Source organism: Mesoplodon bidens, assembly GCF_964165515.1.
Source record: "Mesoplodon bidens genome assembly, chromosome: 15".
In the NCBI taxonomy this organism is placed as follows: domain Eukaryota; kingdom Metazoa; phylum Chordata; class Mammalia; order Artiodactyla; family Ziphiidae; genus Mesoplodon; species Mesoplodon bidens.
The window spans coordinates 32,434,318-32,448,580 of record NC_138171.1 but is presented as its reverse complement, the minus strand read 5'-3'; the positions used below and the strand labels follow the sequence as shown (position 1 = coordinate 32,448,580).

General features: G+C 44.1%; 1 protein-coding gene across 2 annotated transcripts in view; it reads left to right on the top strand.

Annotated features, from left to right (window-relative positions):
* SLC23A2 (solute carrier family 23 member 2) overlaps positions 1-14,263 on the top strand; it is a 147,312-nt gene that overhangs the window by 127,458 nt on the left and 5,591 nt on the right. Inside the window, exons 9-15 of one of the 2 annotated variants that reach the window (XM_081255496.1) lie at positions 474-594; positions 1,120-1,276; positions 4,831-4,978; positions 6,103-6,208; positions 11,547-11,676; positions 12,592-12,729; positions 13,583-13,678. In XM_081255496.1, coding sequence (XP_081111622.1) covers positions 474-594; positions 1,120-1,276; positions 4,831-4,978; positions 6,103-6,208; positions 11,547-11,676; positions 12,592-12,729; positions 13,583-13,678 — 896 coding nt within the window. Of the gene's footprint in view, positions 1-473; positions 595-1,119; positions 1,277-4,830; positions 4,979-6,102; positions 6,209-11,546; positions 11,677-12,591; positions 12,730-13,582; positions 13,679-14,263 lie in introns of those variants that run through there. The other variant, XR_014017534.1, reaches the window with a different exon arrangement.

Below are 14,263 nucleotides of genomic sequence, written 5' to 3'. Positions count from 1 at the left end.
GGTCACAAATCACATTGCCACCTGAAGCCAATCCTTGTGAGCATTGTGAATCCTGTCCTTCTTACCTGTTTGTATGCACGCATGTGTGTGTACATGCATTCTTGTGTGGTAGCTGCTTTTTAGTTAATTTATAGTTGTAATTATACTGTGCAGTATGTTGTATCTGGCATCTTGTCTTGTTCCCTTACATGGTGTGAGATTTTCCTATCAGTGTGTACATTCTTTGGGTTTTCTTATCCTATTAAGGAATATTTAGTGAAAGCATTTACATGGCAATTTCATTTCCATATCTAGAAATGTTAAGATCCAAAAATCATTTCCAAAAAATATGATTTCCCAAATAATAGAGGACTAGCAGCTTTTAGAGAAATGAGTTGAGCACATGTGGTCAATTTTGCCATTGAAGCTTTGAGTATTATTTTTAACACAGACATAACAGCCTTTAACCTAGATCATTTTCTTTCTCTCCTCAGGACAATTTTCCTAGTATTACTGTTTTCTCAATATGCCAGAAATGTTAAATTTCCTCTCCCAATTTACAAATCCAAGAAAGGATGGACTGCATACAAGTTACAGCTTTTCAAAATGTTCCCTGTGAGTAGTCACCTTTTTTTTTTTTTTTTTTGGCAATATTGCCTTTGGTTCATATGTAAAATGTTTATATGAGAAGAGGGGTTTTAAGCAGGTCGTCCTGGGGGGACCATGTCTGTGTGATGATATCAGGGTACTAATGACCACCCAAATCACCACAGACCTAAAATTTAAAAGCAGTGGAAGTTTCCAATGCTGGAGCCCTTTTAGCAGTATGTGAGAGGACATTGATTGTCCTTGGAATTGAGGGAGGTCTGACTCCATGTGGCCTTTTCAGGCCCATTGTCCATTATTCTTATTTTACTAGCCAGATTCGGGCTAAATAACTTTACTGCATAAAATTGCTCTCTCTAAATGTGATTCCATTCAAGGAATAGGTTCTAAGCAGATCCCTTATGTGTTTTTTCTGCAAAGTACTGATGATGATGGGCTCTCGGGGGTATGATATTCCGACTGCAGGAAGGCGTCTTTTGCCAACAACCATCACTTCTGTTGGCCTGACAGAGCTTTTTCCTTTGACCACTTCAGATCATCCTGGCCATCCTTGTGTCCTGGCTGCTCTGCTTCATCTTCACAGTAACAGATGTCTTCCCTCCTGATAGCATGAAGTACGGCTTCTATGCTCGAACTGATGCCAGGCAGGGTGTGCTTCTGGTAGCCCCGTGGTTTAAGGTCCCATACCCATGTAAGTATTCTGGTGGCCAAGAGGGGTCAGGAGCCCACAAGGGCCCAACCTAGAGGAGTTGGAAGTTGTCAGGAGGCTCTGCAACACGGAAGGCCTTCTTTGTCCCAGAGCATGCCCTGAAAGTCTTACCATTCTGACCCTTAGAGGATTAGACAGCAGAAAAGGGAGACAGGAGGCTTTGTCCCCAGAGGGCCATAATTAACACACAGAGACTAACCAGCTCCCTTCTCAGGTATACTGGTTGTTTCTTTTGGTTCCACTAGGGCAAAATCCCAGACATAAAGGGGTCTCTTGCCAGATTTGAGCTCTGGTGGCCAGGATTTGAGGGCAGCTGCTTAGAAAGGCAAGTACAGAGCTGCACAGTACCCAAGCCACTGAAATGAACAGACTTGAGTGGGAGGGGCCTGAAGATTAGCAGACGGCTCAAGCATGATGGACTTTGTATAATCTTTTAATGGGTAGCTATAATTTTTTTTTAATTTGGTCACAGCTGTCAGGTAAACTAATATTCATTCACAAATGGATGGATGATGGATCTTAAGTTATAATTTCAGTGTTGGGTAACTCTTGGCCAGGTGGCAGGGATGTACAATCCCCATCTGTGAGGTATCACTTGGATTCATGTGTAGCATTTTCTAGACCCTAGCCCCGAAAGTGATTGGTGTGAACCCAGTGATGATCACATGCTTGTTGTTGTATTGTGAAGAGTCTGTTCCTGGCATTTAAGGTTTTTATTAGAATGGAAACCTGAACTTAGTTGGGTTGTACCAATTTATGCCCCTGTCCAGCAGTCACATTTTCATATTTTATGACAAGGAGGAAAAACCAAGGATATTAAGACTGGGTTAGAGATAACTGTTCTAAGGATTTCCCTGGAGGTCCAGTGGCTGGGACTCTTGTGCTTCCACTGCAGGGGGCACGGGTTCAGTTCCTGGTCAGGGAACTAAGATCCCACGTAGCGCGACATGGCCGAAAAAAAAGAAAAGATAACTGTTCTAAGCATGTTAAATGATAAGGATGCTGGCAGTTGTTCCTTCTGGTCTTGACACATTTACAAACACTGTAAAAAGCTTAGTCTTTCTAAATTCTCGTCAGATTATATGGTATAAGTATGTATTTATGTATACACAAATTCGTCCCCCCTATTCCCCCCCAGTACATGGTTCATAAACATACATGTAATTTGAGATAAAGTGAGTTTAAAAGTCGATTGGTGAGGGAGTCAGGAGGAGGCATGGGTGGGCAGGTAGGAGGAAGCCCCCACGGCACATGTGGGGTGGTCCTCGTTGCCTGTGCATGCGGCTCCCAAGATGAGCACAAATAGAAACACAGAGTGGGGGTGTCCAGGAGAAGCAGCTGTGCATGTGTTGAGAGACCAGAGAGATTTTGCTCAGGTACCATGGGGCCCATGCATAAGGAGGCATAACTAAGTTGGACAGGGCCTTAATGTCATGACTGCAGAGAGTGCTGTCTGGCTCCTCTTGACAACAGCCCTTGACTGCCACCAGCTTCTCTATTGCCAGAGCTCCCCGAGATAAAGAGCTACTTCCAGAGCCAGAGGATGTAGTCTTATGTACTCTCTAATGATTTGGCTTAATCCAGAGACAAGTTTTCATATATCTAGAGCAGTGGTTCTTAGTCTTTAATATGCTAAGAATTACCTGGATTGGTTGTTAAAATACAGATTTCTGGTCCAAAATGTCAACAGTGCTGAGTTGAGAAACCCTGCTATAAAGTAACAAAATAAATTAAAGCTTCTAGATAAGAGGAAAGATGAAATAACAGACTTAAATAGAAGGCTGGAAGCCAGCAGGTTTAAAATTTAAATAAATAAATAATCTGAAGGAAAAGGGATCAAAAATTAAGATTACAAATTTTAAATGTTGAAGTAAATGGAATAAAGATTTTAAAAATAAGGACTTCAGGCAAAGCGGAAAAAATAAGAAAGCAGTAAAAAAGTAAAAAGACAGAAAATAAAAGGCAATTTCTGAAAAATAATAAATGGCAAAATAAAACAAGAATCCAACCCCCAAAATCAAGATACTAAAATGAAACCACAGTGCTACATCAGCAAAGGTAACCATATAAAAGGTTATTTAGAAAACACAAAATGTTGCTTGATAAAGAAATCATCTGCATGTGAAGAATCCATTCCAAACCAATCCAGAGATGAGATGTTGACCAAGCCGGTTGCTGGTGGGTCTGCATCTTGAACCCCTGACCACAGGCTGCCTCTGCACCCCCTGGTCAGCTCCCACAGGGTAAAGTGAGCTCCAGGCAGGAAAAATTCTGTCTACACACCTACTCCAGGCATATTCTGCACATCTGACTTTATGTGTCATCTTTTTCTTCGCAAACTTGTGGTTGCTCCCATTACCTATGAGACAGAGGCAAACCCCTCCAGGGGGCTGGTCAAGGCCTTCCAAACCTCCCTGCCCCGTGCTGCACACCCCGCTCTGCTGAGCACTAGCCTATTCCTGCCCGGCTGTGTCCATCCACTGATGCTCAGGCTGCTGCCTACCCAGAACGCCCTCTCCACCTGTCTCCTGCTCTCCAGGCCCTTCTTGGATAGGGACTGTGCTAATTCCTCACTTCCTAACTGGTACTCATTGTGACCTGGTTTGGGTTGCCTTCATTTGAAGTCTAATCATTGCACTGGTTCCAAGATGTTTTAGTGTTCTGATCCCTCAGTACACTGTTGGCCCCTGCACAAGAGAACATTTTATACATGTCTTTTTTCACTGTCCTTTCTATTTAGTAGCTCTGTTATAACTAACGGTTCAGGGAAAGAAGGTCTAGGTACTTTACAAAGAAGTCTATTCGTTCTAACAGTGAAGGTTCCTCATGCTATTTTTATTAAATAAGGTCAATGGTTTTCGGTATCCAAATAGATATACTTTTAAAGAAAAAAAAAAAACCCGTACTAAAAATTAAATCTGGATAGGATACTCAAAATGAAGCTACCTGGGGACTTTGCTTTGCTTTCTCAAAAGAAACTCTTTAATTTTCCGTAACATGGTTTACTTAAAAAAAACAAAAGTGCTGGAATTATACTAGAGAAGGGTTGTCTATACTTTGTGCCATGCTTTACTGTTGGGATTTAAATTTAGCTGGTGATTTTTCATTTGACGCCACCCCCTGGGCAGGAGCACTATTTTGTATCATGCTTTGCACAGCAGGGCTAAAAATCCTCTTCATACAAATTCCTATGCCAACAAAGCAGGCTGTGTTGAACTGTAATTTAACAGACACTGAGTGTGGCTTTGAAGCAGGAAGAGTAGCACCCACCTCTTCCAGCCAAACAATTTCTTCTTTTAAGTAAAGCAGACCAATCCTGGTTATGGCTGTCTTCATCCAACTCAGAAACTATTCCCAGGCATCTAGTGCACTGATGACTTAGGTGTAAAAATAAACAAATAGTTTCCATGAGCTTCAAAAATCTGAGTGGATCTTGTAGAGTCCTCTAACATACTGAATGACTCAGTGTCCTGAAAACTTTTGCCTGCCTCTCTAAGGAAGTTCATGAGACTTTCATGCTTGTTTTCCTTCCTTAGTTCAATGGGGACTGCCCACCATCTCTGCGGCTGGTGTCATCGGCATGCTCAGTGCGGTCGTTGCCAGTATTATCGAGTCTATCGGGGACTACTACGCCTGTGCAAGGCTGTCCTGTGCCCCACCGCCCCCCATCCATGCAATAAACAGGTGCGTTCCTGAGAAAAAACGAGCTCTTCATCGGGCCCAGCGCCTCATACTTTGCTCATTGGTTTGGATAACCAAGAGTTTCAACATGAAGTAGCCAAGCACCAGGGCTCTTTATTGGCTGTTTGTTTTGGTTAAGTCACTGCCCCCATTTTGCCCTGATTTTCCTCATCCATAATATGGAGCAGAATTCCCACCCTTCTTCCTCATGGTAACAATTGTGTAAGACATTCTCTGTGAGATCACTGCAGACCTTAAACTCGCCAAAACAAGTACCAGATACCGCCACTGTTCTTTGCTTGGTTTGGGTCATGGATGTATTGCCCCCTTTGATTTCTTGTTTTCCCAGCAGTTCTAGTCACAGTTACAATTCATATAGAGAGAGACAAGAGCAGGAATAAATCAAGTCTGTAGAATCTAGAGGTTTATGAGCTGTGGAGTTTATATTCTCAGCACATCTGGTCTTTAGTTTCTGGATGCTGGGGGCAAATTGGGCCCTATGGAAGCTGCAGAGAAGAGAAAACAGCCCAGATCATTCCGCCTTGCCCAGCCAGCTGCCGCCCTTCCAGAAGGGATTGTGTGTGATGAGATCCAAAGGGCTGGTGTCTTAGCATCTCTTGCATTGGTTCTGTTGGGGTTTAGAGTCCTGGTTTTTCTGTTTTTCTCTAATGGAGTTATTGCATATGAGTAAATTATTTATATACTGATTCTTTTAAAAGTTCTAATGTTTACAAAATTACAAAGCATTTCCTTTCTGATAAAACTATATTAGTAATAGGAAAGGAATCAAATCAATGGATGACCCATGTTTGTCTTAGATTCCAACAAATGACTTTATATTTCTGGCTAAAATCTTTTAATTTGGAATAATTTTTAAACATCTGTGTCTGATGTGTGGTTCAGAGATGTGCTTCTCAAAGTTGAATGAGCATGGAGAATCCTGTTAAAATGCAGGTCTTCAGATCTGGGGTGGGGCCTGAGAGTCTGCATTGCTAACCCCTCCTGGGGAGTGTGGAGGCTACAGGTCTGTGGACCCTGCCTTTGGGTCACAACCATTTAGAGTGTATTTCAGCGTATTTCTCCCATGGAATGAATGTTTTTCTTTCCCCCATTCCTTTACGTTTTAGGGGCATTTTCGTGGAGGGTCTCTCCTGTGTTCTCGATGGCATATTTGGTACTGGGAATGGCTCTACTTCATCCAGTCCCAACATTGGAGTTTTGGGAATTACTAAGGTACAAATATTTTTCTAATTAAATGGTTGGGCCTCTAAATGTTGATCCATTTCATTGATTGGTCTGGCCACTGTGAGTTCCAAAAGGATGGCCTCCAATTCCGAGATCATCTTCTTCCCCATCTCTTATTTTTTCATTGATGGGTTTTGGAATGCTGATAGAGGTCTCTTTCGCCTTGACTGACCTGGGTAGGCAGGCACTCCGGTGCTATTCCTTCATACATTCCACAAATTTTTATTAAGCACCGACCATTTGCCAGGCTACTGTTCTAGGCACTTGGGATACATCAGTGAATAAAAAAGAGAAATATCCCCATCATCTGTGGAGTTTAGATTCTAGCAGAGGAAGACAAGCAATAAATAGTAAGCATAAGTATGACAGAAATATGGGGCAGGGTGGGGGATCAGGAGGGTAAGTGTTAAATCGGGTAGTCAGGCTAAGCCTCGTTGAGAAGATGACTTTGAGCAAAGACCTGATGGAGCTGAGGGAGGGAACTGTGCAGGTACCTGGGGAGGGGCATTCATTCCAGTAGTGCAACCACCAGTGCAAAGCCGCTGCAGATCAGCAAGGAGGCCAGTGGGGCAGGAAGCAGAGAGGGAAGTGGGAGTGGGCCTGGTAAGAGCAGATAAGGTTCTTGGGGTAGCTGAGGGCCAGGTCCTGCAGCCCTACAGGCTGCCAGGGGCTGAGTGGAAGTGGGGGCCGCAGGGTGTGACTCCATCTGATTTTTTTTTTTTAAAGAATCACTATGGTTGCTATGATGAAAGTAGAACATGGTGGGCGGGAGAGAGGGTAGAAGCAGGAGACCAGTTAGGAGATGGCACTAGTTCTAGATGAGAAATTATATTACTCATTACAAATAAATCAGTCTTACAGTAACACAGTTTTCAAACTGCAGCAGCATCATTCTTCTCTTTCAGATGAAATTGGTTGTGGAGTTAGTGGCAGAACAAGCCACAGCGAGTCACTCAGGTTGAAGCAGTGCCTGGGTCTGAAGTCCTCCCCACTTGTCTCTCCTCCCCACCCCACTCCAAGCACAGACACCACAATCCAGCTTCAGTAAAAAGGAGGCTACTTCTTGGCCTTTCAAATTTACTAGCAAATAAATTTTATATCCCAGTTGCTTTGGGCCAAAGCTTGCTGTTTGCCCAGGGTGTTGAGGAATGCAGCTCGGCCCTGGCCATTGTATGTTGCGCAGCTAGACACCGTTAGAACTGGTTCACCATCTAGGGTGGCCTGCATGAATCAGAGGTCTTCCTCCTGAACTTGAGAACTTGGGGGTGGGCTGGAGCCTTCTAGAACTGTTTGACCTCTTTACAATTAGAAATCCTCCTCCATCCCTCTGCAAGATTATATAACCAGATAAAAAGAAACCAAATACTTAGTTTGATTAATTGTAACTGCAAATCCAAGTGAAAGGGAGCAGGGCATGCATTGTGCAAGCCTGACATGCTGGTTGGTTTCCTGTAAGTTGGCCAGGCCATCACAGAGCTCAGCCTCAGGTGTGCTGGTGGCCCCACCTGCTGCCTGTTGTTCCTGGCACATGACATGTGAGGGCTGCCTGATGGGCACTTCCTCCAGGATGCCTGGGTCCTATTGCTGCCCATGGTGAGAGCAGATGCTGAGCACACAGAGCTAAGGGAAGGGTCAAATGGGCACCAAATGGGGCATAAGCCACTCTTTAGCCAGTTTGCTGCCATGAACCTGTAGACATATAACTAATCCAAAATAACAGAGTAGTAAAATTATCATAGATGGAGGGACTCTTGGGGAAACAGTTTAACAAGCCAGCTCCCTTTCTGCACCTTTTTAAAACACATCATCACATAATTTAACCAAGGTCACTGTAGGGAGTAAGTAGTGCTGTCATTAAGGTTTCTTCTAAAACTTGACTGAGACAGTTTGGGGAATAATTATCTTTATTATAATTTCGATGGTGCTAGCTTATTCTGAAAAGGCACCCTGCCCGCATTTTTTAATTGAGCCAATTGATCTTACCTCTGAATCCCTTTGGACCCACTTACCCTAGGCAAAGGCCTTATCCATTTGAGAGCAATATCAGCCCTGGAATTGGTTTCCATTGCCCTGACTCACAGGGGGGTATAATTGAGCCATCTACACAGATGCCTTGGGGTGGGGAAGTAGGACTTGCACCAGAAACTTCTCTGTGGCCTGAGCCATGTGGCTGATGGAAGATTCCTGCCCAGGAAAAGGGAAGCACAAGGTTATAGGCAGTATTCTGCCTCTTGTCCAGCTGAAGGACTTGGGACAGTCATTTTTCTGATTAGAACTCAGATCTGAAATCGGACAATTCTAGATCTAGATCTGTGTTGTCTAATATGGTAGTCAGTAGCCACATGTGGCTGGTGGCCACAGGAAAGCACAGATACAGAATGTTTCCATCACTGTATGAAATTCTTCCAGACACCACTGTCTGGACCACTGTATCAGACTTCCAGAACAAATAGAAAGAGGGTGATCTGTGGCTCTTCCGGAGACTCTACCTCCATTTCCTGGCAACTCCACTGTTCGCTATCCTTTATCCAGTTATGGTGTTCCATGTACAGACATGGACATTCTAACTATTTGATGAGAGTTGAGGCTGCCTACACCATTGTGTGTTCTGAAGTTCTGAGGGTTGGATGGGTTGGATTCCATGTGCAGGACTTCTCTGCTGAGTGTGTTCCAGTGTCTGTCCCACAGAGAAGGGCAGCATGACATGGTAGGGAGGTGGCTGCTTTGGATCCAGCCCTGGCTCCATCACATTCTACTAAAGTGACCACGGGCAAGTTACATCACCTCTCTGAGTTTCTATACCCTTGTCTATAAAGATAGCTTGCAAGGTTTTGGAATTAATAACTTGATGTAAAGCACTTAACATGTGGTTAAATAAGCAAAATAGAGATACTGTTATATGATATTTAGCCCTAAGTTTATTTCTAGGAAGAGTAAACACCATCTTCCTTGGCTGAACTATCTCTTTGATGGTATCCAGAGGGAGGTCATTTCTCCTCTGCAGCATACCACCCTGTTGAACACTTTGGAAGGTCAGAAATGCAGTGTCGATTTTTCAGTGGCCCTAGGCAAAGCAACAGTTCAGGAAGGAGATCAGAAGGGAGTCTGGGAGGTGATTCCAGGGAGTGGAGAAAGGAGATGTGAAGGCTCCATGTAAGCACCAGCAGGGCAGGGATTTTAGGGCTGTGTCTCTGGTGTTTGGAACAGAAATGTATAATAGGCACTCAGTTAATGTTTGTTGAACAGAAGAATGGCTAACTTGCTGCTTTTTTTGGACAGCATCTAAGGCAGATCAGCCTTCCTTGCATGGTTTTCATAAAAGATTTATTGTTTCAGGCATCCCTAGGGCCAGCTCAGCCCTCCCGCCTGCACACCTAACAGGGCTGACCCTGCTGGGAGGTGGATCCCTCTGTCTGGTTGCTCTTTCTCTTACTCATGCCTCAAGACCATCTCCAGGGAACCCTCCCCAACTTTTCAGAGTTTTCTCTTCCCACTGGAGTCCCACGCAACATAACAATTGCAGCAGTACAATTATTTGATCATAAGCTTGTGTCTTATCTTTGTATCCATCACTGCCCCCCATCCCAGTTTCCCAAGTGCTGGTCACATAGTAGGTCCTTGAAAATGCTGAAAAACAAGCTATTTGTAAATGAAAGCCTTCCTAATCATGTATTACAGCCAAGCATAAGTCATTTTTGCTCCGTTTGCCAGTGTGCATGACCTTTTCACTGCTCCCCTGCATATAGTGGTGGTATAATGGGAGGAACTGTAAATTGGAGTAATGGACGCTAGGCTCCAGTGTCAGCTGTGACTGATTCTAGCTGGATAGCTCAGTAAAAGATTCAATTCTTATTCTGAACTTGACCCTTGGGCACATTGAGAAGCTGTCGGAAGGTCCATCCCAGCATCATCCAGGAGAACAGTGCAGTAGTGGAAATGTTCTGTACCCTGCACTATCCCCTGTGGGAGCCCCCAGCCACACATGCCTACTGAGCATTTGAAATGTGGCTAGTACAACTGATGGACTGACTTTTACATTTCATTTCATTTCATTTTAGTTACTTAAAATTTAAGTAGCCATCTTCTATTCACTGTAAATCATACATAAAGCCCTGTGGACACTATTCCATTTCTGGAACCTCTTTTATCCAGTTTATGTCCTCAGGATGATTTCCTGGGAGAGGCAGCACAGAGTAGGGGCCAACAGTGCAGGATTCTTGAGCCCAGTGCTAGCTCCATCTCTCACTACCTGGGTGACAGTGGACTAGATGAACGCTTCTAGAAGGCAGAGATCAAGCTTAACCAATAAAGTTGGGACCACATGGGAAGTGCTTTACATGGTGCTGCAGAAGTCCAGAGTTGGGGGAGCCAAGCCTTGGAATCAAAGAAGGCTTTGCAGAAGAGGTAGCATTGGGGTAGTATTTTGAAGGATGTGTCTGAGAACTGGCCAGAAGGGGGATGAGAACCCGAAGACTTAGGCAGGGGACTGACCTCCCAAATCACGATGTTAAAGAGGTCACTCCATCATAGTGGAGAGGACAGGTGAGCAGAGGAAAGGCCAGAGGCAGCAAGTTCAGGTGGGAGGCTGTCAAATAACCTAATGCTTCCCAGGTGCTGTTCAGACATGCATCTCATTTAATCCTCAAAGCAGAAGCACACGGTTCATTGTTACAGAGATGAGGATCCTGCCACCCAGAGAGGCTAATGCCTGTCTCATAGTTAGAGGTGGAGCAGAGACAGGAGCCAGGCAGCTCCTGCACTCTTTGGTCTCCAGGCCGTGCCACCTCTAATGAGTAATACACCAGGAGGAAAAGTAGTTCCAGAAATGTTTGGGGGTTTTGTCTGATTTGCCAGAACCCAGAAGAGAAGCAGGGGCCAAGTGTAGTTTTTGCATTTGAGACACTAGAAGATCATCCTGGCCAGTGACTGTGGGCATTAGAAACCCAGGACCAGAGCGCAGGAGCAGGTGCACACTGAGGTGACATTGCCCAGGGCTCGGAGATGCAAAGGCTGAGCCCCAGGATCCCCGTAGTAAAGGAGAGCAGAACAGTCAGCTTCTGGCAAGAACCGGATGGGATGGGAACAAGGAAAGGTGGTGGTAATCTTTTTACTCTAGCTGTGTTTATAGTAATATTTATGTGTTTAGAGTATTGAAATCAATCCTTATTGTGAAATGAGACTGAACCCTCTTAACTAAAAGTTTTAAGAGTAATCCAGATTTTGTCTGTGGGTTTTGTCACATTTTCCCACGGGGCCTGAGTAGTTGTGTGTGCTGCTGGAGGGCCTCGAGGTGAATGCCTGTCTCTGCCCTCTGTGTGTCCCACAGGTTGGCAGTCGTCGGGTGATACAGTACGGTGCAGCACTCATGCTGGCATTGGGCATGATTGGAAAGTTCAGTGCCCTCTTCGCCTCGCTCCCGGATCCTGTGCTTGGCGCCCTCTTCTGTACTCTCTTTGGTAAAATTCCATTTCCTTGATAGCCGGCTTCCTTCTCAGGCTCCTTTTCTTTCTTCACATTTGCTAAGGAATCCCTTCAGTGAGATTGAAGGTAACGATAAATTTCTTTTTTAAAATACAAAAGGATATACCTTAAAAACATATAAACACATATCACTTTCTGAGTTGAATTGATGTTAAAGGTAGAATAATTGAGCTAGGAAAAATCAAATTAAATTTTATTCCCTCTAGTTGCCATTTCTAATTGATTTAAACTCAAACTATCTTCCCCTCTGGGCCATTTAAAACTGACCATTTTTGGGCTTCCCTGGTGGCACAGTGGTTGAGAGTCCTCCTGCCGATGTAGGGAACATGGGTTCGTGCCCCGGTCCGGGAGGATCCCACATGCCGCGGAGCAGCTGGGCCCGTGAGCCATGGCCGCTGGGCATGCACGTCCGGAGCCTGTGCTCCACAACAGGGGAGGCCACAACAGTGAGAGGCCCGCGTACTGCAAAAAAAAAAAAAAAAAAAAAACTGACCATTTTTACGATGGGACTCTATTTGATCTCTGTGCCATTCAGCTGTAGTAATCAGGGACTTGATATTTGGGTGCATTTCCCAATGTAATTTAAATTGTTTGAATCAAGTTTTTGAGGGAGAACCAATGTCCTTAGTTTTCTGCCTGGTCTAAAAAAATCATAGTGTGATGTTTATGCCCCTTATTTAAGCCCAAATAGTGCCTAGGTCGAGGGTCATTTGGATCAGAGACCCAGGTGGTCACATTTGGGTCCCTGTCCTGTCACTACGCAGGTCTACCAACCTGTTTCTGATGGGACCGAGAAAGGACATTGTAGGGAGTCTGTCTTCGACAGTTTATCTGTCATCCATGCCATAGGTGAGATAATGGAACTTGTGATCTCATGTTTTTCTCTCTAGGAATGATCACAGCTGTTGGACTCTCTAACCTGCAGTTCATTGATTTAAATTCTTCCCGGAACCTCTTTGTGCTTGGATTTTCAATCTTCTTTGGGCTTGTCCTTCCAAGTTACCTCAGACAGAACCCTCTCGTCACAGGTAGGGAAAACAGGCCTTGAATCTTGTGGGGAAGTTGGAACCACAGCCAGCAGTTCACAAACAGCTCATCACCAGTTGGAGAGAACTTTGGAACTTCAGGAATCATTTTGATGAATGTTCATCTATGTTTTTCATTTAAATCCCACTTGGCTAAAGCTTATCTGGAAGCCCTTTGCACTCCTAACCACCTGTTTTCCATAGCAGGTGAACCATTTTACATTCCCACCAGGTATGTGGGACACAGTGATTTCTATTTCTCCATATTCTCACCAAACACATGTTATTTTTCTGTTGGGGAGCATTATATTTTTAAATACAGAAAGTGTGTGAACTTCTGTCTTAATATATCTCATTCATGTGATAACATCTTTAGAAATAAAGTTGCTCCTAATTAAAAGAAGCTAAGCACTAATTAGTAACCCAGAATTCTGAAGCCCTTCGTTTGATTGCTGACCCCACAAATATTTTTGTCTTGTTATTCACTTTGTAAAATTTTCAGCCTTACAATAGCCATCTTTTATATTGATTTTTTTTTAATCTGCAAACAACACCCCCCTCCACCCCCAAAGTCTTCATAGTTCATTACAGGTTGAACTTCACTCTATTAGATTTATCATCTGTGAACCATTGTTAGGAATTTTCCTTATGGAGATAACTTTTGATTATTGTTGAAAGCATTCATAGTAGTTTAACATGTTACTGGCAAAAATTTATCTACACATGCATAGCAGAAATTTACACTTTCATGCACTGTATTGACGGACTGGCAATTAGTGTCCACCCCAGTGTTCCTTTCTAAGTCAAGGGCAGGCCTATTCTGGCTGGCAGTGACCAGTTGCTATGTCATTTTCAGGGATAACAGGAATCGATCAAGTGTTGAATGTTCTTCTCACAACTGCTATGTTTGTAGGAGGCTGTGTGGCTTTTATTTTGGATAACACCATCCCAGGTATGTGGTATATATCAAACATGCTTATTACATATGTGACTTACTTTTTTTTGCCAAATAAATATGGGAAGCAGGAAGAGTGAATCAGTTCAAAGCAATCACTGGTTAAAACTGTCTTTTCTAAAGTGGTTAAGAGGACACTTCCAGCCACCTTTCATGAATCACTTTTTTGCTAATAAACTTAGTTTTTTTTCTTTCCTTCTTGCTGAATTACATTTAAGGAAAAGCAGATGAGCTCCTTGCATATGGTGAAGTGGCAGCGGGATGCCTTAAGCATGCTCCAGCTGCCTGCCCCTCTGCTCAACCTTGCCTGGAGCTCTGCAGTTTGGCTTTCGTTGACTTGTTCACACGCTCCTGAGCCAGCTGCTACCAGTGGGCAGCACTTCTTCTCCTTGTGGAGCCTGTCCTTTAAATGAGTCATTGCAGAGGCAGGCCACTGCCAGGACCAGTGCCTGAGAGATGTATGGAGGCAGCTCTCTCCAACACCCATAGCCCTTGTTTCACAGCTGGTGCATTCTATGCCAAGTGCTGGGTGATGGACTAGGATGTGATGTCAGCCCTGCCCTGTGGCCTTCCCAGCTTCCT